The sequence below is a fragment of the Rhinatrema bivittatum genome, chromosome 2 (genome assembly GCF_901001135.1).
Source record: "Rhinatrema bivittatum chromosome 2, aRhiBiv1.1, whole genome shotgun sequence".
NCBI classification, from domain to species: Eukaryota; Metazoa; Chordata; class Amphibia; order Gymnophiona; family Rhinatrematidae; genus Rhinatrema; species Rhinatrema bivittatum.
Window position 1 is genome coordinate 517,004,492 of NC_042616.1, and position 27,906 is coordinate 517,032,397.

The following is a 27,906-nucleotide window of genomic DNA, read 5'->3' on the forward strand; positions in this document are numbered from 1 at the left end:
AGTAGTGCATCAGGAGGTACTGCTGATGGAGCTCTCCTCCCTCTTAATGGCCAGAACAGTCAAGCCTGTCACACCAGGGCAAAGAGGGAGGGGATTCTACTCTAGGTACTTCCTGATTCCAAAGAGAACAATCTAGACCTAAGGGCCTTGAACAAATTTCTAAAAAAATAAATGTTCAAGATGGTTTATCTGGGCACATTGATTCCCCCTTTTGCAAAGAGAGGACTGGCTGTGCTCCCGTGATCTAAAGGACGCGTACACTCACATCAAGATCTTCTATAGTCACAGGAAATATCTCCAAATTGTGGGAAACAGCACTTCCAATACGTGTGGAGGTGCGCCCCATGAGTCGGAGCGGCGCACCTCCACAGGTTGGAGATGCATGTTTTCCCTTATCTGGACAATTGGCTGATCAAGAGCACATCTCAGGCAGGGGCCTTCTGGTCCGTGCGCTTGACCATCCGGATGTTGGAGTTGCTAGGTTTCATCATCAACTACCCTAAGATCCCATCTCAGCCTGTCACCTCTATTGGACTTTATAGAAGCCCTGCTAGACTGGTTCAGGCCAAGGACCTTCCTGCCTCATCAAAAGGCTGTTCTTTGACAACCATTATGGCAGAAATTCAGCAAATCCAGTAGGTGTCAGCCTGGCACATGTTGAGGCTGTTGGGCCATATGGCCGCAACCATCCATGTCACTTCCTTGGCATGATTACACATGCGCAGAGCCCAATGGACCCTGAGGTTGCATTGGTGTTAGGCCACGCAGTACCTTTAAGATTGCATCCGAGTCACCCCATCTCTCTGGGACGCGTCCTGGTACTTTCAAATCTGGAACGGGGTATCTCTTTTCAAAGTCTTCCTACCCAAATTGTCCTAACCATGGATGCCTCCACCCTGGCCCGGGGAGCTCATATGGATGGGCTTAGCACCCAAGGTCTCTGGTCTGCTCTGCTCTGGAAAGCTGTTGTCAAATCAAATTCCTGGAGCTTTAGGCAATCAGGTACACACTATGGGCTTTCAGAGATCTGCTATCCAACAAAGTTGTCCTGATCCAAACTGATAACCAGGTAGCAATGCTGTATGTCAACAATCAAGAGAGGTACCTTGATCGTACCTATTTTGTCAGGAAGTGGACCAGATCTGGTCATGAGCTCTATCCCACGGGATGGGGCTCAGGGCCATGTACCTGGCCGTAATGAAGAAACATACTAGTGGACAGACTAAGTCGTGCCTTCAGACCCCATGAGTGGTCCCTGGATCAGGCAGTAGCAAATTGGATATTCGGCCTTGGGGGAGCCCGGATGTATATCTATTCGCATCCCCTTGCAACAGGAAGGTACTTTGGTTCTGCTTCCTGTAAAGGTCAGATGGCAAATCAGCCTCAGACTTCCTTGCCCGTCACTGGTGCAAGGGTCGACTTTATGCGTATCCTCCGATTTCCTTAGTGGCTAAGACTCTCTTGAAACTTTGCAAGGATAAGGGGACTATGATCTTCATGGTCCCTTATTGGCCAAGACAGGTCTGGTTTCCATTCCTACGGGAGTTAGCCATCTGGAGACTTCCCCAGATCTCATCACGCAAGATCAAGGCAGGTTGCGACATCCCAATCTCCAGGCCAATCACAGCCTGGATGTTGAGAGGTTAATTCTGCAACCACTCGATCTCTGAGGATGTGTCTTAAGTGGAGGAGGTTTTCCATGTGGTGTGAGCAAAAGGCCCTAGATCCGTTCTCCTGCCCCATACAAAAACCTTCTATACCTATTGGAAGCTGCCTTAAAAACCAACTCTGTTAGAGTCCATCTCCATGCAATTGGTGCATGCCACCATTGTGTAATTAGGACACCCATCTCTGTACAACCTATAGTTATGTTTTATTTATTTATTTAAAAGTTTTTATATACCGCACTAGGGGTAGGTATCTATCCATCTTAGCGGTTTACATCATAAAACACACATAATATTTGACATACAGTAAAATACTATAAAATTACAAAGTTTACATTCATTTACAACTGTATATTCCGTAATGCTTAAGGGTTTGAAAACAGAGTTGTTATGTTCATTTTGTTATGTTATAGGCACAGGTGAATAAGTAAGTTTTCAGAGCTTTTTTTAAATCATTACGATTTTCTGTTAGTCGAATATACTCCGGGATAGAGTTCCACATTGTAGGGCCTGCAATTGAAAATGCTCGTTTTCTGGTTAGAGCTAGGCTTGCAACTTTTACTGTGGGTATTTCCAACATGCATTTGTTTATTGATCTAAGTTGTCTGGTTTATATAGTCTCAATAGTAAACAGAGCCAGATTGAATTGGGGTTATATAACAGGTTGTGGATTGTGGTCAAAATTTTGTAAGAGATCCGGAATGTCATTGGAAGCCAGTGCAAGTGATATAATAGCGGTGTGATATGGTCTCTGCGTGAGGCGTTACATAGCATTCTTGCAGTTGCATTTTGCACTAGTTGCAATGGTTGTATTGATGATTGCGGTAGACCAAGATATAATGCATTGCAGTAGTCTAATGTAGTCAGTATCAAGGATTGAGTTACAAGGCGAAAATCATTTGATTCATTTGATTCATGCAGAGCCTGTTTCAGAGGAAGCCCTCCCCTAATATCTCCCACTGTGTCTTGGGACCTCAATGTGGTGTTAGCTCAGCTGATGAAAGCTCCTTTTGAGCCTTTGTGCATCTGAGATCTTGAGTACTTGACCTGAAAGGTCATATTTTTGATGGTGGTCACCTCAGCGCGCAGGGTCAGCGAGCTCCAGGCCTTAGTGACTTATCTACCTTACACTAAGTTTTATCATGACAGGGTGGTCTTGTGTACACACCCTAAGTTCCTGCTTAAGGTGGTGATGGACTTCCATCTTTAACAGTCCATCGGCCTGCCAACATTCGCATCAAGGCAAATGAGCACTGTACAATTTGGTCTACAAGTGAGCTTTAGCCTTCTATCTGGAGCGGACAGAAGCCCATTGACAGTTCACCCAACTTTTTATTTATTTTGTTAGGAATTGGTTGGGTGTTGCCATTGCCAAACAGACACTTTCCAATTGGCTAACAGATTGTAACTCCTGTTATGCCCAAGAGGGACTACATTTTGTGGGTCATATCAAGACTCATTCTGTCAGAGCCATGGCAGCACCAGTGGCTCATTTGCAAGCAGTTTCCATGGAGGAGATCTGGAAGTCTGTGACATGGAGTTCTCTCCACACATTCACATCTCACTATTGTCTGGGTAGGACATAAGAACATGCCATACTGGGTCAGACCAAGGGTCCATCAAGCCCAGCATCCTGTTTCCAACAGTGGCCAATCCAGGCCATAAGAACCTGGCAAGTACCCAAAAACTAAGTCTATTCCATGTTACTGTTGCTAGTAATAGCAGTGACTATTTTCTAAGTCAACTTAATTAATAGCAGGTAATGGACTTCTCCTCCAACAACTTATCCAGTCCTTTTTTAAACACAGCTATACTAACTGCACTAACCACATCCTCTGCCAACAAATTCCAGAGTTTGATTGTGCTTTGAGTGAAAAAGAACTTTCTCCGATTAGTTTTAAATGTGCCACATGCTAACTTCATGGAGTGCCCCCTAGTCTTTCTATTATCCGAAAGAGTAAATAACCGATTCACATCTACCCGTTCTAGACCTCTTATGATTTGAAACATTTTATTTATTTATTTATTTATTTATTTATTTATTTATTTATTTATTTAAAATCTTTTCTATGCCGTCGTTAAGCGGGTGCCATCACAACGGTTCACAATAAGGCACAAAAACTATGTTCAGTAAAGTGTCTAGAATTCTAACTCTTAAACAGGTGCCATCCAAAATATTGTAACATTATATCATAATAAATACTATTTGGTGAGTGTTATAAGTCAAGTCTAGTTTTTCTAACTCTGCTAAAAGTTTGGTTTTATTTAACTTTAGTTCTTTGTTGTTTAAGATAAAGGAAGAAATTAGAATATAGGAGAGAGGAGAGAAGACACACTTTAAGAAGGAAGAAGTGTGTTTGTGTGGGTGTTTGCTTGACCGCACCTAACAGTTCCCTGGGTTCTACTCTTGATTCTCTTTGTGGTATGCTTGCTTAAATAGCCATGTTTTTAATTTTTTTCTGAATGTTTTGATGTCTCTTTCCAATCTGATTTCTACCGGCATGGTGTTCCATATTATCGGTCCTGCTAGGGATAGGGCCCTGTCCCTTACTTGTGTTAATCTGGCTGTTTTGACTGACGGAATAGTTAGCAGTGCTTTGTTTGCTGACCTTAGATTTCTGTGGGGGGTATGTAAGCGGAGGGCTGTGTTCAGCCACTCTGCTTTTTCGTTGTGTATTAATTTATGAATGGTGCATAAAGTTTTGTAATGTATTCTTTGTTCAATGGGTAACCAGTGTAATTCTATTAACGTTTCAGTGATATGTTCTTTTTTACTTTTCCCAGTTAAAATTCTTGCTGCTGAGTTTTGTAGAATCTGTAATGGTCTTATTGTGGTATATGGCAGGCCCAGTAGGAGGGCATTACAATAATCTGTACTGGAGAAGATTAAGGCTTGTAAGACTGATCGGAAGTTGGTGAGCATTAGTAGTGGTTTTAATCTTCTGAGAGTCATAAGTTTGGTGTATCCTTCTTTTACTTTTTGAGATATATGATGTTTCATACTTAATTCTTAATACATCTCTATCACATCCCCCCTCAGCCAACGTAACCGTAGATTCAGCCAGTCTGTCCTTCATAACCTGTTTGAGGTGTAGAACCCCACTCTCCCCACCTAGGGCCCGTTGTTTGGGTTCAGGCTGTCTCTCTTTTGAGTTGAGGAACAACCTGTAGCTAGGGATTCACCCATGTTTGAGGGCTGCCATCATGCTTGTCTTCATAGAAAGCAGAGTTGCTTACCTGTAGCAGGTGTTCTCCGAGGACAGCAGAATTGTTAATCCTCACAAAATCCACCCACCACCCTGCGGAGTTGGGTTTCTCCTAATTTTTCAGTTATATATAGAAACATAGAAACATAGAAATGACGGCAGAAGAAGACCGAATGGCCCATCCAGTCTGCCCAGCAAGCCTCACACATTTTTTCTCTCATTCTTATCTGTTACTCTTAGCTCCTTGTTCTATTCCCCTTCCACCCCCACCATTAATGTAGAGAGCAGTGATGGAGCTGCATGCAAGTGAAATATCTAGCTTGATTAGTTAGGGGTAGTAGGGGCAGTAACCGCCGCGATAAGCAAGCTACACCCATGCTTATTTGTTTTACCTAGACTATGTTGTACAGCTCTTGTTGGTTTTTTTTTTTTTTTTTTTTCTTCTCCCCTGCTGTAGAAGCAGAGAGCCATGCTGGATATGCATTGAAAGTGAAGTATCAGGCACATTTGGTTGGGGTAGTAACCGCCGTAACAAGCCAGCTACTCCTCGCTTTGTGATTGCGAATCCTTTTTTTTCTTCACCCCTGTCGTTGAAGCTATGCAGGATATGTGTGAAGCATCAGGTTTTTTTTTGTTTTTTTTTTCCCCCTGCCCTTGAAGCAGAGAGCTATGCTGGAAATGCGTGATGTATCAGTCTTTCTCCCATGCCGATGCAGGAGAGAACCATGCTGGATATGCATGGAAAGTGAAGTATCAGGCACATTTGGTTTGGGGTAGTAACCGCCGTAACAAGCCAGCTACTCCCCGCGTTTTGAGTGCGAACCCTTTTTCTTCTCCTTTGCCGTTGTAGCAGAGAGGTCTGCTGGATGTGTGAAGTATCAGTTATTCTTCTCCCCTGTCATTGAAGCAGAGAGCTATGCTGTATATGCATTGAAAGTGAAGTATCAGGCATATTTGGTTTGGGGTAGTAACCGCCGTAACAAGCCAGCTACTCCCCTCTTTATGAGTGCAAATCCTTTTTTCCATTACCTCTTGCTGTTGAAGCTTAGAGCGATGTAGGAGTCACAGTAAGCATGTGTATGTTTATTTAGTAAGGGTATTGTGTCAATAGCCATCATTCTGGCGAGTCACCCACTCTTCATTGGTGGCCTCTTGACTTTATGGATCCGCAGTGTTTATCCCACGCCCCTTTGAAGTCTTTCACAGTTCTGGTCTTCACCACTTCCTCCGGAAGGGCATTCCAGGCATCCACCACCCTCTCCGTGAAGAAATACTTCCTGACATTGGTTCTGAATCTTCCTCCCTGGAGCCTCAAATCGTGACCCCTGGTTCTGCTGATTATTTTCCTACGGAAGAGGTTTGTCGTTGTTTTTGGATCATTAAAACCTTTCAAGTATCTGAAAGTCTGTATCATATCACCTCTGCTCCTCCTCTCCTCCAGGGTGTACATATTTAGATTCTTCAATCTCTCCTCGTACGTCATCCTATGAAGATCCTCCACCTTCCTGGTCGCCCTTCTCTGTACCGCTTCCATCTTGTCTTTGTCTTTTTGTAGATACGGTCTCCAGAACTGAACACAGTACTCCAGGTGAGGCCTCACCAAGGACCTGTACAAGGGAATAATCACTTCCCTTTTCTTACTTGATATTCCTCTCTCTATGCAGCCCAGCATTCTTCTGGCTTTTGCTATCGCCTTGTCGCATTGTTTCGCTGTCTTCACATCATTAGACACTATCACCCCAAGGTCCCTCTCCTGCTCCGTGCTCATCAGCCTTTCCCCCCCCATCGAGTACAGTTCATTCGGATTTCCACTCCCCATATGCATGACTTTGCACTTCTTGGCATTGAATCTCAGCTGCCATATCTTCGACCACTCTTCCAGTTTCCTTAGATCCCGTCTCATTCTCTCCACTCCTTCCGGCGTGTCCACTCTGTTGCAGATCTTAGTGTCATCCGCAAAAAGACAAACCTTACCTTCTATCCCGTCTGCAATGTCGCTCACAAAGATATTGAACAGGACCGGTCCCAAAACCGATCCTTGCGGCACACCACTTAAAACCGCTCTCTCTTCAGAGAAGGCTCCATTTACCATCACACATTGTTTTCTGTCCGTCAACCAATTTGCAATCCAGGTCACCACATCGGCACTCACTCCCAAGCTTCTCGTTTTATTCACCAGTCTCCTGTGCGGAACCGTATCAAAAGCTTTGCTGAAATCCAAGTAGATGACATCTAGTGCTCTTCCTTGATCCAATTCCTTGGTTACCCAGTCAAAAAGTCAATCAAATTTGTCTGACAGGATCTTCCCCTGGTGAATCCATGCTGCCTCTGGTCCATCAATTCTCCAGACTGTAGATAGTTGACTATTCTCTCTTTCAGCAGTGACTCCATTACTTTTCCCACCACCGAAGTGAGGCTAACCGGTCTGTAGTTGCCTGCCTCTTCCCTGTTCCCACTCTTGTGAAGCGGGACCACCACCGCTCTTCTCCAATCACTCGGCACCACTCCCGTTTCTAGGGATCTATTGAACAGGTCACACAGCGGACCCGCCAGAACATCTCTGAGCTCCCTCAATATCCTTGGATGAATCCCATCAGGCCCCATGGCTTTGTCCACTTTCAGGTTCTTTAGTTCTTCCCACACATTTTCTACTGTAAAAGGATTTTCATCTATTCCCCTTCCCTCCAGTTTCTTGTTGTTTAGAGATGGTCCTTCTCCAGGGTCTTCTTTAGTGAACACAGAGCTGAAGTATTCGTTTAATATTTCTGCCATTTCTTCGTCTCTCTCTACACATTGATCATTACCACCTTTCAATTTCACTATACCACTTTGGACCTTTCTCTTTTCGCTGATGTATCTGAAAAATGTTTTGTCACCATTTTTTATCTCCTTGGCAATCCTCTCTTCCGCTTGACTCTTTGCCAACTTGATTAATTTCTTTGTCTCCCTCAGTTGATACAAATATTCTTCTTTGTGCTCCTCCCTTTGGGATCCTTTATATTTCTTGAATGCTGTTCTTTTAGCTTTAATTTTGTCAGCCACCTCCATTGAGAACCAGATAGGTTTCAGTTTTCTTTTGCTTTTCTTTACATTTCTAACATATAGAGCAGTTGCCTTGGTGATTGCTCCTTTTAGATTGGTCCACTGCTGATCCACATCTCTCTCGTTCTCCCATCCTTTAAGTTCTTCCTCCAGGTAGTTCCCCATTTCCTCAAAGTCTGTGTTTTTGAACTGTAAAACTCGGGTCTTTGTGGTTCTTTTCCCTATTCTTTTAGTGATATTAAACCATACCGTTTGATGATCACTGCTGCTGAGGTGGGCGCCCACCTGGACATCTGAGACATTATCTGCATTAGTGAGCACTAAGTCGAGTATAGCTCCTTCTCTCGTGGGTTCCAACACCATTTGTTTGAACAAAGATACTTGCATGGCATCCACTATCGCTCTACTATTTTTAGTTTCTGCAGATGGGATTTTCCAGTCTACATCTGGCATATTAAAGTCACCCACGATCACCACTTCTCCCTTCTTACCTATCTTATGGATGTCTTTAACCAGATCTCTGTCCAGCTCTTCCTTTTGGTTTGGAGGCCTGTAAACCACTCCAATATAAATGGATGCTCCGTCATCGTTTTTTAGGTCGACCCATAGAGCTTCTTCAATACCCCAACTTCCTTGTAGCTCAGTTGCTTGGATGTTGTTATAACACTGGGGAGACACCCTGTGTATAGGGCAAGCTGGATGTGATCAGTGTGCCAAGTCAAAGTTCTAGAAACTTTGGCATACGTTTTCTGTGTCAGGGCTCCATCCCATGTGGGAGGACTAACATCCTGCTGTCCTCGCTGAATATCTGTTACAGGTAAGCAAATCTGATAAAGTCAATGTCTATAAAGCCTATGTTGACGGTACTCTCCTCAGTGGTAACAAACATGGGGACACTACACTTAAAGTGAAGAGCCTGAACAGTTTCTATATGTGCTGCCTTCAATTTATTCTTAATACTTGATGGAAGGATAAAATTGTCAAATTTCAAAGTCCTGGAGCAGGCTCAAATTTCCTCTATTTTCACTTTGCTCAGAGATGCCCCGATAGCTTGGGAATGTCAATGATGACAACAGTGAAAATTTCTACAAACATTCTATATGAAGAGCTAGCCTCTAGCAAAAGGCCAATTATTTGTTCACACCCACAATTCAGGGGTGTCTACAAGCAAGACTTGATAGCTCTTGACCTTGACATTAACATCTGGGAAATTCTGCTCAGGATCATGGTTACTGGAAACACGAACTTCAGAAAAGCTTTCAAAAATATGGAAAAAGACTGACATGAATCCAGGTTGATGAGACCTCATATAGAGAAAATGCGCAAAACACAGACATAGCTGTGTTTATTTTCTGCTGCTGTGGGTCATTATAGTTTAGTTTATTTAGTGTGCTACTGTACCACTTTTCACAAATGAATCAAAGTGGTTTATACCCATCGAAGGCGCTGCCTATCTAAAGAATGAGAAGACCATAAAGGGCGCATATATATGCTCTCATGAGACAAAAGGAACCTAAAAAGGTGGTTTCAAGCAGATTGCCATTATTAATAGGGCCCCTCAATTCAATAGTAACTAAATGCTGCAACTGTTTTACAGGTATCTTTTGGTAGGTTTTACTTGTGATGTGCTGGGAGTTGCTTACTGCTTCCTTAATTAGTTTTTTGTATAAGCTTCTGTTCTGACCAGGGTCCATTGTATTTGCTTTGTGGTATTACACCCTGCATTTTCATTCATTCATTCATTCATTCATTTATTTCTTAATCACTTAAACCGAAGTGATTTACAAAATAACATACATAAAGTAAAAAAAATACAAAATAGAACAAGAGCTTGCCTTCTCCTAAATTTTCCTGGAGCCTGCTGCTTCTGCTGGGGCGGCGAGTCCCTATACAAGCAGACTGCTCAGGACCCCCAACGCAACTCTGCCCACTATTCCTCCTACCTGCACAATGTTGGCACCACAAAGAATTACTTTTTGGCTTCTTGTCAACTGTGCTGATCTTATACATTGCAGCAAGGTTTGAAAATACTTATTTGAGTGGAGGAGTAGAGTGGAGGAGCCGCCTGGTGGTTAGAGCAATGGGCTATGAACCAGGCGACCAAGGTTCGAGTCCTGCTGTCGCTCCTTGTGACCTTGGGCAAGTCACTTTACCCTCCATTGCCTCAGGGACAAACTTAGGAGGTCATTTTCAATAGCTTTCGCACGCAAAAAGGAACTTTTCGCGTATAATAGGGTGATCGGGGCGGAGTCGGCCCCGGAAGAGGAGGAGTCGGGGCGGCACCGGGGCCGACTCTGCGGAGACATCGCTGGCGGGGAAAAGGTAAGGACCCTTATCGCCTCCAGGCCCCACCCCCACCCCCCGTTAGTGCCGGATTCTCTAAGGTCTGTGACCTTAGAGAATCCAGGCCATAGATTGTAAGCCCTCTGGAGATAGGAAATACCTACAGTACCTGAATACAAGTGTGAAAAGCGGAATATAAATCTAAAAATAAAATATATAAATAAAATTTGTGGTGTTGGCACTGTTTTGTTTTTTTTAACATAGTTGAGTTTTGGACTACTCTGGCTGAATTTAAACCTTTGTTAATATCATGCAAAAAATGACTTCTTGATTTTAAAATTGATCCCCTGTATATTGCCTCACGTTCATCTGATGGGAGTGCCTGAGAGGCATTGAAAGTTCATGTACAGTAACATCTAGGTCTATAAAATCTTCTTTTGGTCCAATAAAAGATATCACAACCTTTAAAATATCCTTTTTTTTTCCTGGATCCACTGTGACAGGAAACATTCTAGTGTAGGTGTCAAGTATAGTCCTGAAGAGTCACAACTGGGTCTAATTTTCAGGGTAACCAATTCTGCAGATGAATCTGTTTCTTAAATAAACATCTCTGTATGATATGTTAAGAGTGGTGGCGCCTGTCTGTTAGGGTCCATGCAAGGTATACTGTTGCCACAGTGACTATGAGAGAGCACTGAGCCATCACACAGATATATGTGCCCTTGGCAAAGACTTGCAGCAGTGTGCTCCTTGGAAAACTGGGGGTAGCCAGCCTGGAATGCAGAGGATGCCAGAGACTGATGGGTTAGGAGGGGGAGCAGCAGAAGAGTCCTTGGGTAAGATAGGGCTGGGCGGACAGACGGAAGAGATTGGGTCAGAGGAACAGGATGAGAGTACTCCGGCCATGTGGGATAGGAGAGAGGGATGAGGGCTTGGGAGATTGTTGGAGACAGGCAAATAGTCTCCATTGAATGTTCAATAAGTGACAGCTAGTTTATAATCACAAAGATTCATTGTGGTTATTCTATTCCAGACTTACCTGTGACTCACCAGGACCAGTGTTGTTCATTCTAACCCATTTTTATAGTTTCTAGGAATGAGATAAGATTAAGGCAGTGATGCAAATGAAGTTAGAAATTTGCATAGCAGTTACAGCTGAACTAGCTCTCTCTCTCTTAAGCATGCTTAATCCTTTGGACATTTACCTGTAACCAGTTTTGTGACCTGAAAGTGCTCATATTCTGTTTGGTCATCATACATGCTGCCTCTCAGTGAATCAAATACGAGTACAGGCATGGATATCAGAAACAGATGGAACTGACTTCAAGCGCAATGTGAAAACTATCAAATTTGACCTCTTGTGGAGGCACAGAGTTTTGTTAAGTCTAGGCCAGAGGTTACCAAGGCATTGGTCCAGACCCACTGATGTGTTGCAGGAGACTTTGAAGTCATGGGTCATGAGGTGAAACCCAGCTAGGAATAGCTTGGCCAAGAAATCTGAGAGAGGAATGCAGTATAGCCAGACCCGAGTTTGTTGATGAGACTTAAAATAGAATGATATGCAGTCAGGTCTCGTTGCTGGGTCTGCAACTTCACAGCATTTAAAAATCTTTAAATTTAGTGAAAACTATGAAGTGTACATTTTTTTTTGAACCTTCCTTCATGGCTCCGAAATTAAAATGTGCTGCTCATACTTGAGTAAGCAAGAGAGAGCAGGTTTGTTGAGGGTGAAGACTTGTTCTAAATATAACAGAGTATGGCTTCTATAACAAATATTGTACTAAAATTGCTTTGGGGAGCAAGTTTTCAGTTTATTATTACCAGAACCACTGCAGTTTGGCAGCAGTTTCTTCCCTTATGCTGACAAGCTCCTGAAATCAGCAGAATGAGAACATTCCTTGTGCAGACTGGAGCTCTCTGATGTTATGTCCTGATTAGGTACAAAAACTATTTGTATTTTTCTAGTATTTCAACTTCATACGCTTTGAAGTGCTGAAAAGCAGACTATAAAAAATCTAAATAAATAAATATATTTAGCCACCAGTATGGACTCTCCCTTTTTCCATTTTTGAGATTTGTGAGGGATTCGTATTTTGGAATTCTACTGTGATTGTGGTTCCCCCCCCCACTCCCGAAGTGGTGATTTTCTATCAGGCCAAACTGGAACTTTTAGATTTGTGGCATTTTCAAAGCTTGTGGCCCAGTACGGCTTGGCTGCTGATTTCACAAGATCAGCAACCATCTGCGTGTTTCAAGAATACTTATGGTGCAGGGATGGGACGGCGGGCAGGACTCGCCTTGCCAGCTGCTGAAGATAGAAGAGGCTTTCCTGCCACCTGCCAGATGTGCTGATGGGAAGCCGCTACTCGCCCAACCCCTGCTGTAGAGGGAAGTGGAGGGAGGAGGAAGAAAAGCAAGACTGAAGGGGATGGCAGAGAGCATACTGACAAAGGCACAGTGTTTCTCACCCTCTCTTCCCCAAATGACACTCTTTTTTTTTTTTTTTTTTTTGAAACAGAACTTCTGCCCCCTTCCACCCTCACCCCCAACCTTTCAGTTTTCACCTTTGTGATACACTAATTTGGTTAGGATCTGAATGAACTATATATTCAGTTCTTTATATATATTACTATCTCTCTCTATATATATATCTATCTATTTATATATCTATATCTATATATATAGTCTTCAAATTGCATATCCTGCAGAACCTGGGGACACTCAAAGGGGCCGATGTAATAAGACCCACGGCAAAATAGGTGCTAGTTATGAGTGTGGGTTTTGATCACCGCGTGCGGCTGAAGACGCTTCTGCGGGATGTAAAAAAAAAAATAAATTATGCAAATGATTTGCCTGCAGAAATTCACGCACATATGGAGAAATGCGCATACCTAAGCGCGGTACGGGCCTATGTAATCAGCCACATCCGTGCTCAAAACCTGCATCGATAATCCGTGCATAAAAGCGAGCGAGAGAACGGGTCTCCCTATTAAGTGAAAGTATGACCCAGGAAAGTATTTTTAATATTTCAGATAACAGTGCTGCAGAAAACATGGCAAATATTTTCATGGATGTTAATTCGTAGCAGCGAGAGAGGTGCTCAGTTGGGCACCAATCTGGATGCTTGGGTGCTGACATAGGCACTCAGCCAGGAGCGAATATGGATGTTCTGGCACCCAAATGTTGCTGCTCAGGCACTGAGCTAGGCACTTGGTTGCGAATCTGTACTATTGGGCTCCCAGAAAGGTGCCTAGGGAAGCACCTACCCAAGTTGGCTGCTCTGACACAGAGAAAAGTGCCTAGCTAAGCTGGCCACTCGGACGCCGAGATGCGCGCTCAGCTAGGTGGTTTTTAGGACGCTCAGATGCTGACATAGGCCCCCCCGAGTTGGTGCTGACATTTAAGTCGTTTCTTGACCATGGTGGTAAAAAACCCACACTAGCGCGGCTCCCTGCATTGCCTATGATTAGCTAATCGCCTCCTTTGCATGCCATTAGCATGCATTTGTGCAGGAAAAACTGCGGGTCTGTAAGCACGTTCATATGTTTATTTATTTATTTATTTATTGTTTTTGTTATACCGAGTTTCATGATAGGCATCACATCAACCCGGTTTACAAATAACAAGGAGTGTAAAGCATAACATAACGTAAAAAACAATATTTTCAATAAGAACCTTGAGCTTTAAATACAGTGAATCAGAAAAAGGGAGAGGGAAAGTTACAAAAAACAAGGAAAATAAACTTGGGATGGAAGGGGAGAAATTGAACAGCACAATATTTACATTTCAGCCTATTGATACATATATATGTGCTTTTTTCCCGTGCACAAAACCCTTATTACATCCCCGTATAGAGCTTTGCGTAGGAAAACACATTTACAGGCGTGCACAAATCAGCGGCAGCTTCAGCACAACTTATTACATCGGCCCCAAAGAGAGGGAGTCTCAGCCATAGGTGAACAGTGACATCTACTGGAAGGTTTTATAGGTGCAGCCTGGCTCTGGAAGGGGCCATGACTGATAGCACTCAGCCAAAGTTTTTTGTGCAATTTTTGCTTGTAGATGTTTTTATTCTATGTGTTTTTCCCTTCTTTCCATACATTGCCTGAAATGAAATCACTTGGCAAAAGAAGAGCTGTGTCCAAACAGACTTGCAAGTGTTTTCCTTTTTTTTTTTTTTTAATTTTAAGGCTTTAACTTAAATCCCGCTCCCCAATTTAATCCTGGAGAAGAGGGTTTGGCTTAGCACCTGTAATCTGCGCCTAAAGACTCAATCGGCAAAGTGCTCCCTGAGTTTCATCTGCCCCTTCCTTCTCCAGGTGGGGCCAGGTGGCTATCAATTCCGCTTACCTCCTACCTTGTTGAAGCCTTTAGGTATTACCATGGGGATCACTGCGCATTCCCAAGCCTACAAACGTCATTGCCGAAATGGACACAGAATATGAAGTCCAAGTCATTTGGATGCAAGGAACATAAGAGGCAAGTAATACTGCCTAATACCCTGGAAGGGATTTGGACTAGAAAAAACACGTGGGAACCGGCGCCAGTATCCAAGCTCCCCATCTCAAAGGGAATTTTGTCAGCCCTTTCCTCACAAGCCTGAGCCTAGGGAGGGGGGCTTAGAGGAAGGGGCTACTGTAAGGCTTTGCTGACTGCAGACTCCATCCCGTGGCTGGCGCACCCTACTTTCTGGCCCCGGGATGCCATCCTCCACTGCCCTTGGCCTCTGTAGGTGTGTGCGCACCGCAGCAGCTTAAAGGCCCTGTAGCGAGAAACTTCCCATGGCACCTTCCTTTGATGTCAGCTCGTTTGGGCTATTTAAACCCCTCCATAAAGTCCAGGAGATGCCTCAGAAACAGGTTCTCCTGCTCCCCAGTGCTTGTTGCTCATTTCCTTGCCTTTCCGTTCCTTGCCTTGCCCGTTTCAGTCCTTGTGCCTGCCTTGCCTATTTCAGTCCTCCACCTGGCCTTGCTGTCTGTCTGTCTGGTCTCCGTCTTGTCATTGCTTTCCTCTTCCTTCATTGCCTGTTTCTTGGGTGTGATCTCTTGTTGCCAGACCTCAGCCCAGTTCTTCATTCTGCCTGCCCTGATCTCAGCTTGGATCCTTACTCTGCTTTATTGCTGCCTGTCCTGACCTCTGCTTGTGTATCAGCGAAGCCTGACTGCTCTTCCGCAGAGTATTTTGCTGAAGTCCTGCCAGCCTCAGAACCCAAGGGCTCAGCCTGCGTGAGAAGAGGCTGCTAGAGGTGAAGCTTGAGTGTATCTGCCTGCTGTTGGTGTGGGCCCAGCCAGTTCCACCTGCCGGGCTGCATCCACTATGCCACAGCCCAAGGACTCACACTCCGTGACACATTTTTTTTGAAACTGGCAGGTTGGGTGCTGGAGCTTTCTGTTTGCTGATCTCATGAGATCAGCAGCTAAACCGTGCCAGCCTGTGAGCTTTGAAAATGCCTGCTACACTGCAGATCTCAAAGGTTCTGGGTCTGCAACCCAGCATGACCCAGCAGAACATCCCCCACTGATTCCTTCCCTCTCTCATTGTAGATTACAGTAAAGTTACTTGCCTAATATTATTTTCGCCTGGTGGTTCTGGTGAGTAGCTGTAGTACAACAGCAGTCTGCTTTCTGACCCTGTTCTCCAGCGCCTTCCCATCATTTAATTTCCTGAGTGTGTCTGGGATTTCGGAACTGATTCACCAAGATTTTTTTTCTGATTTTGTGTCTGTAGAATAAGATGTTGATGTATCAGGCTGTTAGTGTCACATGTAGGTTATTAGATGAGATTACACTAAACACTTGAAATAAAGATCCAAGTTTTTATTCAGGAGGTTTAATTTTTCCAGTTTAGCCAAGGTCCAAACAGCTTCTTGTCCTTACTGGGGTCAGAGGACATGTTAAACCCCCACCCCCACCTCTATTATACAGGCTGTCAATCTCAGCCAGAAGGCCAAGAGGGCACTGTCCTGGGCTCATGACTCTGACCTTACATTTGATCTTAGCTAAAAAGAGGCTGGGAAGTAAATAGAACCACTATTCATTGGTCATAGAGTAATGTGAGTCATTTCAGGATAAGTGGAGCCTGTTTGCCTTGGAAAATGGCCAGTTCTGGTCATCCCTCATCATAGTTATTGAGATTATTTATTTAAAATAGATTTATTTAGTTGAGCCTGTAAAAAAAAGAAAAGATTTTCCCATCAGAGAGCTTCTTGCCAGGCTGTGTCTGCTAACACAGTTTAAAAGAGGAAAGCTCTCATGAACATTTTGTTCCAGTTTGGCACAAACAACTCCTACAGTTCCTTTTTTTTGCATTTCATTTGCATGTCTGCTGCCTTCCCTCCTTATTTTGAGTCTTGATGATTGACATTTAACTGAAAGGTGGGGGTAAATCTCTTCCCAGGAAGCCAGACAGCAGACTGCAAACACTTACTTATGCTTCAACTAGCGAAGAGAATTTATATGCTGAAAAGCTAGGCAGCTGAAGGCAAATGAGGGCATTTGGTTTAATTGGCATACCTTTTTATCAGTTTAAAGTGATGCAAGACCCCCCCAAAATGTATAATTTTTCTTTTTGTAACACTTTCAGGCTGATACAGTAAGGAGAGGTAGGAAGAGGTGCGTTAGGGCTAGGCGCACCCGCGTTTGCCGCACACACAGTTCGGATCACCTACCGCTCGATACTGTATTTAAATAGCTTGCAAATGCAAGCTGCGTCCAAGAAGCATCCGTGAAGCGTTAGGCCCGCGCAATCCATTTTACTGTATAGAGCGCTATACAGCGCCTATACAGTATCCTGGCTGCGCTGGTACCTGTCATTTCAAATAACATTTGAAATGACAAGCACCAGGGGGGATTGCGAGTCCTCTCTCCCCCCTCCCAAAGCAAGGCGCAGGGCGAAAATTAAAACAAAAGTGAATAAAGTGTAATAAAATTAAACTTACTGCATGTGAATTTTCTTTGAACAGTCCTCTCTCTCTCTCCTCCTCCCGAGGCATGCACCGCTGCTCCCCTGCCTCCCGGGGGCAGCCGGCGGCGAAAGCAGCTTCCAGCAGCCCCCGCCGGCGAAGGTGAATGAATATGCGCCTGTGCGTGCAATTTTGGCACTCAAGGCGTGACGTCATGACGTATGGCGCTAATGCACTGCCTTGAGCGCCCAAATTGCATTCATTCACCTTCGCCGGCGGGGGCTGCTGGAAGCTGCTTTGGCTCCCCTGCCCCCGCCGGCGAAGGTGAATGAATGCACGCCTGTGCGTGCAATTTGGGCGCTCAAGGCGCAGTGCATTAGCGAACGCTGGCGTCACATGCTGTGACGTCAAACGTCGTGACGTCACGCCTTGAGCACCAAAATTGCACGCACAGGCATACACAGGTGTGCATTCATTCACCGCCGGCGGGGGCTGCTGAAAGCCGCTTTCGCCGCCAGCTCCCTCCGCCTGGATGAATGCACGCCCGCCGGAGAAGGTGAGTGAATGAATGCACGCCCGCCAGCTCCCGCCTGGATGAATGCACACCCGCTGGCGAAGGTGAGTGAATGAATGCACGCCTGCCGGCTCCCGCCTGGATGAATGCACGCCCACCGGCGCGTACGGGTGTGCATTCATTCACTCACCTTCGCCGGCGGGCGTGCATTCATCCAGGCGTACGGGCGTCCATTCATCCACCTTCACCGGCGGGGGCTGCTGGAAGCCGCTTTCGCCGCCGGCTGCCCCCGGGAGGCAGGGGAGCCGCAGTGCGCGCCTCGGGAGGAGAGGAGAGAGGACTGTTCAAAGAAAATTCACATGCAGTAAGTTTACTTTTATTACACTTTATTTACTTTTGTTTTAATGACATGTCGAGCCGATTTTCGCCCTGCGCCTTGCTTCGGGAGGGGGGGATTTTGACCGGAGCCTGCCTATTGCTGTCACACCACACTAACGCCAGGGTAAGGGTCCCGGGGGGTGAGGGGGTCGTTTGCCCATGAAATTTCGTCTCTCTGACCTGACGCTCCACACTAACGCAGGGGTAAGGGTAGGCAGTAAGTTAGCAGGTTAAACGCGCGGCAAAACTACAGGTTAAAAAGGCGATAGTCGGGGCGCACATTACTGTATGGGAGGGAATAGCTAATCAGAGCGTTTACATCTCATATACATGCCGCGGGCGGAAGGGGTTACCGGTTGATTTAAAGAAGCGGTAAGGATGAGTTAAAAGGGATAGTGAATCGCGGGTTGGACTTACGCGGCCAAATTGTGAGTTAGAAGCGGGTTAGAAGCAGGGTAACCGCGGCCGCGCTTTACTGTATCGGCCTGTTTATTTGCTAGGAGACAGCACACATGCGTGGGTTTTATTTTTGCATGTTTTTTTGATGGTTTAGTAGGCTCTTTTTTTGTTTTTGAAGACAGACCTAGATAATTAGTGGAAAGGGTTTTATTTAGAGCAGGAAGCTCCCTCTCGCCCACTGTATAAATGGCTTGTGCTTGTAAACAGGCCCAGTGCCAGTGGGGAAGCTGGGGAAGAGGAACCACTGCTGGTACCCTGTGCTTAACATGGTCTCTCGCTCTCTCTCCCCTTGCCAGGATGTTTCCTGCAGGAATGCTGCAAGGACTGAACTGGAAAGTGCATTCTGCACATAAGGTGCACTTGGCTGTGTGTATCCATGTTAATGCACAGTTGTGTGCACAGCTTCATGCTTGATGTATTAAGGAGTTTAGCGCAAGTGCGCTGAAACCTGTCAGAATGTGCCCCCAAATTAGCACTCCTCCATGCAAATCTCATATTTATCCCCAATGCAGGGAGGTGCATAGGGCTTAATTCATGTTTTCTTAACTCTGGAAATTCAACTTCTGATCTAAGGGGGAGTAAAGTTTCTGGGGATAGAGTAAGTCTGTGGGCCTAAAACTGGAGTTGATTGTGCAAGGGTGCTGTTCTCGGGATTTATGTACAGAGCACATAATTTGTTTATAAATTTGTGCAGAGAGAGCAAATCATATTTTCAGTACAGAAACCATATTTTGTGCACATAAATTGTTTTACATGCAAATAACCTCGGCTATGCATGACAAGCGTTTCTTTATAAACTCTCGATGCTTTAGCATACTGTTAAATTATTCTGTCTGCTGTTACCCTTTTGTTAGCATGTAAGTAAAGAAAATGTGAAATGAAGTTCAGCGCACAATTTTAACTCGCATCTTAATACATTAGATTTAGTTTTAGTTTAGTTTATTAAGTTTTATATACCGTCGTATTGGGTATTCCATCACAACGGTTTACAATATAAAAGAGTAAAATACAATTGTAGGTATAGCGTCAATAAAACAAATTTCAAACAGATGTGTAACTCTAAACTAATAAATAATTAATGATTTAATAAAAAAGCTTAAATCATAAAACTGATACAGGATGAAATTAGAAACAGTAAGTAAGATAAAAGGTAAGAACAACTCTTAAAAGTAGAAGCAAGAGTTACAAGGCCATGTTTTAATTGGGTTCTGCATACGCACGGCGGAATAACCATGTTTTGAGTTCTGACTTGAATTTTTTAGTATCAGATTGTAGTCTTACCTCGGCTGGCAATGTATTCCAGAGTCTGGGGCCTGCTAACGATACTGCGCGCTCTCTCACTTGGCTAAGATGTGCTGTATTCACGGAGGGAATTGTTAGTAGGACCCTTATTAACTGGCCCTAAGGTTCCTTTGGGGAGTATGTAGACGGATGGCCGCCGTAAATAATTTTGTGTAGAATGCAAGCTGTCTTATATTGTGAGCGATATTTGATTGGTAGCCAGTGTAATGAGATTAAGATAGGTGTTATGTGATCACATTTTCTGCTTCCAGTCAGAATTCTGGCGGCTGCATTCTGTAGTACTTGTAAAGGGCGGATTGTGGAGGAAGGAAGTCCTAGTAGCAGGGAGTTACAATAATCCATACTGGAAAAAATCAGGGATTGTGGTTAGGTTTCAACCTTCGAAGACTCTTTGTTGGAATGTTAGCCCTTTCTCCACAGTACCCACTTGTGCATATCTGGTGGCAAAGGAATTTTTACCTTGCCACATCTCTAGCTTTAGTAGCTAGTGTGGTGTTAAACTCTTCTTTTCTCAATGATGTGTTTTTGTTTGTTTTATTAAAACTTTGCATTTTTTTCACATTCTTTTTATTCCTCATTTTCCCCTCTTTACACATCATTGCCCAGGTGACACATGCACCTTGCCAGCTGAAGAATTCTATTCCACAGCTTTTCCTCAGTGCTGCTACTTTGGGTAACTCTGGGGGAGAGGGGAAAAGGGGAGAGAGAGAGAAGATTTTGCAGCAGGCAGAAATCTGCTTCTCTTTCCTGGGATCAAGGGTGTCATCTCCATGGTGTGCCCAATCTCATCAGATAGGAAACTCAAACTTGTATCTCCAGTGTTGTAGCAGTAAGCATCAACATCTTTAACCATCTGGGTCAGCCAACCATTGGTATTTTAAACCTTGTTTTGTCTATGTAAGAATATTTTTCTTCTCACTAAACAGAATACCTGTGAAATACAACTTAGGGGAGTCAGTAAGTTCAGTGTCTCATCTTAGTCTGCTATTGTGCAAAGCTGCCTAGGAAATGAAACCAATTGTTTATTTTTAAAGTTTATGGGATCGAGGGGGTGATGAGAATTGTAAGGGCTACATAAATTGGACAGATGGACCATATAGTCTCTACTTGCCATCATGTTTCTATTTGGAATGTGCATTCGTTGGGCCATTCAGTTCATTCGGTTCATGGGAACACAAGTACCTTGTGGATCATTACAAATGATTCTGGTGTGCAAATTATAATCTTATTACATTAAATCAGTTTTCCATGTTGCACTTAACTGCATGTAAAAAAGAGATGCAGGTGGGGGTTTGCAAAAGTTTTGGATGTTAAAAATGGCTCTACCCACTCTAAAAGGCAGGGAGGCCCTGATGTAAGTAACCATGCAGAATAATACCATATCTCTGAAGCCTAATTAGTGTATAGTCTTGAGGATGGCACTGTTGAGTAGAATAAAGTTATTCTTTATGAGATACATTTCAAAGGAACTTCTCGTAAAATGCTGCTTTATGTGCAGAAGTGACTTTTTACAAAATTGCCTGCTTGATATGTGGGTAAATGTACTAATGCATGTCATGTTTGAGCTTAACTTTACCTGAACTGAGCAGAGGAGTTCCAGAGAGCAGTTCTGGGGAGAGGTTTGGATTTATTCACATATTTGCTAAAATTCGACTCTTTGTGCATACATTTTCAGGAAAATTTTGTACGAACCAAATAAGCAAAACTTGTGCAGTACATATGTGGTGGAATAATTTTCAAAGCAGACTTAATGTGCATAAATCCACTTTGAAAATGGGTGTAATTGATGCATGGGTTTGCAGCATATGCTTTGCAAGATATTTGGAAACTCAGCCACTAATGTCTTTTACTATGCAAGTCAGTCTGTATATCAAGAAACATTCCTTATTAGTTAGTCAACTCAATATAAAATATCAAACATTATGACTGTCAGTAGGTTTGATGCAAATTATTGAGAAAAGTATATTGAGGGCAGGTTTTATGATAAAAGGATCCAAGACAATTTCCCGTAAAGATTGATGATTGAATGAAATTCAGAATTAAGAAAATTCATTTTAAAGAAAAATTTAGATGTTCCTATTGATATAGAGCAATTTTTGAAAAGTTGGATTTAATTAGTTTTTAATGTGCTTTGTGTATATTCAAACCTAAGTTGTATTTATAGAGGTAGCTAAACGCCCTTCTCATTAAGATCCAGATGTACTAAACATTTTTCTCATAAACACAAAAAGAAAAAACACATTAGAACATCAAATTCCCGGTCTTGGTGGTAGGTGTTGAGGTACCAGTGCTGATAGCCAGTCAGCCTAATAGTACAATAATGATTTCACCTGCTACCTCTGCTTTTAAATACTTTCTTCTCTACCTATGAATCTAAATTCTTCTAAATTTCACAAGAATGACCACAGTTGTAGCATTCAGTGATGTAACTTACCCAGGCCTGCTTTCCTGTAATTTGTTGGCCCAGACAGGCTATGGCAAAGATGATTTTTCATATCCTACCCTTTTTGTACGTGATCTTAAGGATATTTGGGCAGGAGATCCCTGAGAAAAGGGATCACGCAAGAGTGTGCCAAACATTCTCCTGTATAAACTGAACGCTGTTCTGCTTGACAGTACCATCAATGCATCATGGGGTGCTCAGTAGCTTGGCTCTAGTCTCGAGGATAGGTGTTTATGATTTGAATATTGGCAGTAGTTTCACCGAGTTCAATAAAGAGGTTTCATGAAAATCAGTGGGGGTTGGTAGGGGCTTGGCGTTCTCTCTGAGTAATACCTGGCTACCACATTTGTTTGGGACTTGGCAGTTTTCTCCTGCTCTTTGGGGTTTCTAGCTCAGTCTGGGACCAGGAGCCTTCATTCACCCAGGGATTTTGTACCTAGTTTATATTCCCTCCCGACTTAGGCCAGTTACTGCAGCTGTGTCAGTTGCATGGGCTTCAGTTGGCAGGGCAGCAACATAGTACTGATGCTACCCTCGGCCACGCTAAGCATCACAGCAATCTGGCATCTAGGATTTGTGGAGTCCTGTCCCAGACTGCTGTGGATCCCAGTATCTGGTGCTGCATGACACACACCTGTTTTAAATTGTTGGCATACCTGCGTCAGCATGTAACGACTGATGCTAGGCCATTGGTTCTATAGTCTCATTTACAAGCAGAGATATTAGAGATAAGACATGGTTGTGTTTCTTTTACAGGATCCAAATCTTGTTTGTGGGTGCTTTTTATAGCATCTTACCTCATTATCCTTTCACTTTGCCTGCCTTGGAAAAAAAAGGTTAAGATCTAGTCTTGCTAGAATATTATGTAAGACTTAGATTTCTGGGTTGATCTGGATAGAGTAGACACAAAAAGGGGTTGAATTAGCCCAAGTTCTAAACTTGTAAGCTGTAGTTCGTTATCAAGGCTCCAACCTTAGCTACTGTCTCTACATCTCTTGTATACATTTACAATTCACTTATCTGATGAACCTATTGAAATATGAATTTTCACAAGAGATGCACGAATGGACAGTAACTATTTGAAACCTTGATTATTGACGTTCTGGCTCACAAATGAAAACACTTGCACCACTTCAATGCATTTTTATGTCTTTTGCTATATGTTCAGTATATGTGCCTGTTTTTTATGGTTTGATGTAGAATTCTTGATGTATCCCCTTGCTTCTCTCTCCTCCAGAGAGTCCAGAAGAGGCAGATTTGTGGCTGCTGAACAGTTGCACAGTGAAAAGCCCAGCCGAAGACCACTTCAGAAATTCTGTTAGGTAAGCTGAGGTCATCTTTTCTTTTTCACTTTAAGCAGAGATGCCCCAGAACATACATCAATATAATGGTCTAGGATTTAAAGCAGTGCCTGTAATTTCAGTAGAAATGTAATGCATTTCCTAATGTAGAGCAGACCAGAAGTGGGAGCCTGCGTTTTTATGCTGTATGACTTCTGACATCTCTTCACCACTACCAACTGAAGCACAGCTTTGGACTCGGAGGATAATTCTTTTATTGATGCTGAGAGGATTTGTAAACTGTTAAACAGTGAATCAACTTCACAGACACTGCGTTTTCATGTTACTTCATCACTGTTCTTTCCTTAATGTTTTATATTTGAAAGAGCTGCTTTTTTATTGCAGACACACAAGACCTTTTCCATCAAGGGCTGTTTCTTGTCCACCGATGGAGAATGTCTTTAGTAGATCACATTAATAGATCAAGCCACAGAGATTGACTCTGGGGCCAGTGTAATTTACCACAGCTTATTACTTTAGCTTCAGTGCACGTTTCCTATATGCTGCCTTTTATTCTAATGTAGTCAGGGATTTAGCGCACACAAAAGGTCTGCTAAAGGGGACGTAAAGGAGTAAGCTCATTTTAGCACACTTGGCATGATAATGACCTGCACGCAGAAATTTTTCCAGTCAGGAAAGTGTGCTTAAAAATGAGTAGGCTTGTTTACTTGGTTTAACTCTGAAAACAGACTTCTCTTCTGGGGTTGAAATAAAGTTTCAGTGCTTTCAATGGGAAGTTAAAATCAGCCACCTGCCATCCCAAAGGTGGGAGTGCTGGAAATGGAATTCCCAGTTTTGGGGAAACTGGGGACCCCTGACCCAATTAAAAAAAAAAAAAAGAATCAGGACAGAGAGAGTATCCCCTCCCTCCCGCTACTCACCCAAGTTTTAAAAAAATCACAGGGCCAAGCAGGTGATCCCTCTCCCTACTTCTCCCCCTCTGCCTGACTTGCAAACAAATAGCTGCCACCCAAGTAAAAAAAAAAAAAAAAAAAAAAGTGGCTGAGCCCCTGATCCACCCAAATCTGTGAGCCACCAAATTATCAACCATCCCCCTACCCCATCCCTTCACTAGGGAGGAGGAGAGAGCCGTACCTCCTCTGGTTAGCTTGCTGTCAGTGCACTTCACTTGTTCTTGATTGGTCCCTTTCACTGACAGCTGTCATTCAGAGCTCACTTGGGAATTAGCTAACCCACAAATTTGAACTGTGGGGACATATGGGAGGGATCAGGGGCTCAGCCACTACTTTTATTTTTTTAAACTTGGGTGGGAGGGAGAGGGATTTCCCTTTTAGCCAACTATTGGTTTGTTTATTTATTTATTTATTTTATTTAATAGCTTTTATATACCGACGAACGTTGGGAACATCTCGTCGGTTTACAGAGAACAGAACTGAGCAACAGGCTTTACAATTATCATATAATTATATAAGGAACATTATAACTTGGGTAGGGAAGAGAGGAATCACCTTTGAGGTACTAAATTAAAATGGAAGTAAAGTTAACTTCAGTGCTAACTTTGCTTCCATTTTAGTGCACTCTTTTTTTTTTTTTTTTTATTTGGATGAGATGTAATAAGAAATGAGAAATATAGTGCACAGTTTTAACTGTTGTGTGCTATGCATTTAATTTTCTTAATTCTGAAGTAAAGTAAAAATATACTGTGATAGTTTAAAAAAAAAATCTTCATTAAAATTTAGCACTGATATTTTGGACCATCTTATTATGTTAGCCGTCTGCAACTTTTCTCCACTAGCATATCCCTCTGCCCCTCTAGCCAGTGTGTGCTGGTGGTGGTTTTTGGACAGGAGCTGGGAAGCATGGATTCTAATGCATCAGTAGGATTACATGAACTTACTAGGATGTTGCAACTGTTCATAATGCAGTGATTTCTTACAACCAGGATTACTATGAAAGTTAGCAGAGAATGGAGCCAAATCTTGCGGGTGTTAATGTTTCTTGGAAAAATTTTTTGTCGTAACTATTATAGTGTTGCCTGTCTGTCAGGTGGGCCTGCCATTGTCATGTTTTTATTTGCACGGCGCTGTTCAAGTGTTGTGATGAAAAGATAATGTTCTAATGATAACCGGAGATTTCTTCAGAGCTCTAGCACAGTTGCCTTCTAGGCATTCCTGAGGTGGGAGCAGGTATGTGGAGAAATGACAAGAGGGAGACTTTGTGCTGTATATTATGTTTCATTAATTTTTTTCTGTACAAAACTGAGTCAAAAACGGAGTCACATACAAAGTTTCAACATTGAGAGTATGTATAAAATTCAGCAATCTGAGCACTATATTAGTATAGGTCCTTCATTATAACCAAGAAGCTAGCCTTCCCCTTCCCCAAAATAAATATTCAGTGCTTGGTGTGGGGGGCAAATTTGAATAGCCTGCATTTTTAACTCAAATATATTGCACCTTCTTATCAAAGGGAAACGTTTTGTGTTATGTTCCTTTGAAAAGGAGCACTTGCAAAGTACATGTGCTAACATTTCCTGCATACTTTTGCCCCTCTTGTTTGTGCAGGTGGCTGAGCAGGGCCCAGAATAGCTTGTGAGCCTTTGAAAATTGAATGTGCACATGCTGTTTTACTCCCTTGACCTAAACATGCTCCTGGATACCCCACTCTCTGCATTTGGCTAAAAGTACAGGTGCTGTGACATCTGGCAAATACTTTGAGCTAGGCAGAGGAGGGCACTTTTTAGCTAAGCCAATTTACCTGGATAAATGGCTTTGGAAATTGTCCTCTTTCTGGGTCGAATCTAATCTTTCAGAGTTTCTTCTAGCTTTCAAAATGCTCAGTCAAACAGGGTTTAGCTGGGTGTGCTCTGCTATTGCAGGTATATAGCTCTGCTGCAGTGGCAGAAAAGAATTCTATAATTGAATGAAAAAGAATAGGTTATTGAAACCACTTTATGGTGCATGAAAGATCATATTTTTGCAGGATACTGTAGGTATTGTCTCAGCCCTGGGTGGCAGGCAGAGAGGAAAGGTTGCCAAATTCTTGACATTTTCTGGTTCCGCACGTGGAATCATCCATTCCGCCTTTGGAATGTTCTCTGCCTGGCTGTGAGGCCGAGCCGGCCTTGAAGGATGGAGGGGGGGAATGGGGCGACTGTGCTGGGCCCCAGACTTTGTTTTTTTCCCATGCCACTGTGGTAACCTCACTCTGGGCACTGCCTGGCATTTCCTGTTAGAGTTCTGGGGTGCTGCTGCTGCTACAGATTCTTCCCGAGTCGCACATCCTGCTAAAGCTCTGCTATCTGGCATTTCTTAATAAGAGATGGAACTTGGGATTGGGAAGATTAAAATTTGTGGGTGTTGGGTAGGTGAAAGGATGACTACTTTTTTTGAGGCCCTTCATGAAAAATTAGTAAGTAGAGCATAAAACCCAAATGTCAATAACGTGCTCATCCAAAAGTGCAATGACGAAATCAAATTTTAAACTTTCTAAAAGACCAGAAAGCAGTTAGTTATTAGCACTTTAAGAATTCTGTTCCAAATAGAAGGATGAATGGCTGAGAAAACTGAAGGTTTTTAGTTTGACAAAGCAGATACTGTAAGAAGGTCTTCCTTAATAAATCTCAAACAGCAGGATGGCATAAGGAGGGAATAAGGTGATTTCTGATATAAGGTGGGCCCCATATTGTTCAGGGACTTAAAACCATAATAAAAATGTTAAACTCTGAGCAAAATCTGATAGGCAGCCAGTGTGTGAACTGAAAACATGGCTCTTTAGAAATGCATACGATTTAATGTAAAATACCAATATGCTCATAACTTCGTCAGTACCTAGATAATGTTAGTGGAGCAAGCAATAAACAATGTAAAGAGTATTGTCAGTAGAATTAGAATTTGTATTTGCAGTTGTGTTGACATAGGAAATATATGAATATGAACTAGATTATATATAAGCTGTTGTGTTGACCTAGAATGTGAATGTTGACCAAGAATATGAATGCTGATTTTGTAAACCATTCTGATCTTCTTTTGGAATGATGGTATATAAAACACCTAAATAAATAAATAGTATTACTAAGAGCATCAAGCACTGACTTCTGCATTAACTCTAACTTGTTGCTTAATCTGAAAGGAAGGCCCACATACATTGAGTTGCAGTACTCTAAATAAGATAAAACACATGCATAGACCACAGGTTTCAAAGGAGGATTTCTTAAAGTGTGCATGCAACAAATTTATGAAGGTAAAAAATATCTGCCTTTGTTACAAACATTAATAGCCTTTAGGTTAAGCAATTTAAAAATTTGGCATCCAATATCACGGTTATGCTGATATCAAGCTTTATATTGATTTACTAGTGAACATGCCCAGTGTTTTTTGGGTTGTCTGGTCCATAACAGCTATAAATTTT

At 43.0% G+C, this 27,906-nt stretch overlaps 1 protein-coding gene across 2 annotated transcripts in view; it reads left to right on the top strand.

Annotated features, from left to right (window-relative positions):
- The window catches only part of CDKAL1 (CDK5 regulatory subunit associated protein 1 like 1), a 2,132,645-nt gene that overhangs the window by 285,277 nt on the left and 1,819,462 nt on the right, over positions 1-27,906 (top strand). For both annotated transcript variants that reach the window (XM_029590755.1, XM_029590756.1), the window contains exon 5: positions 23,433-23,517. In XM_029590755.1, the coding sequence (XP_029446615.1) occupies positions 23,433-23,517 (85 nt within the window). The remainder of the gene's footprint in view (positions 1-23,432; positions 23,518-27,906) is intronic.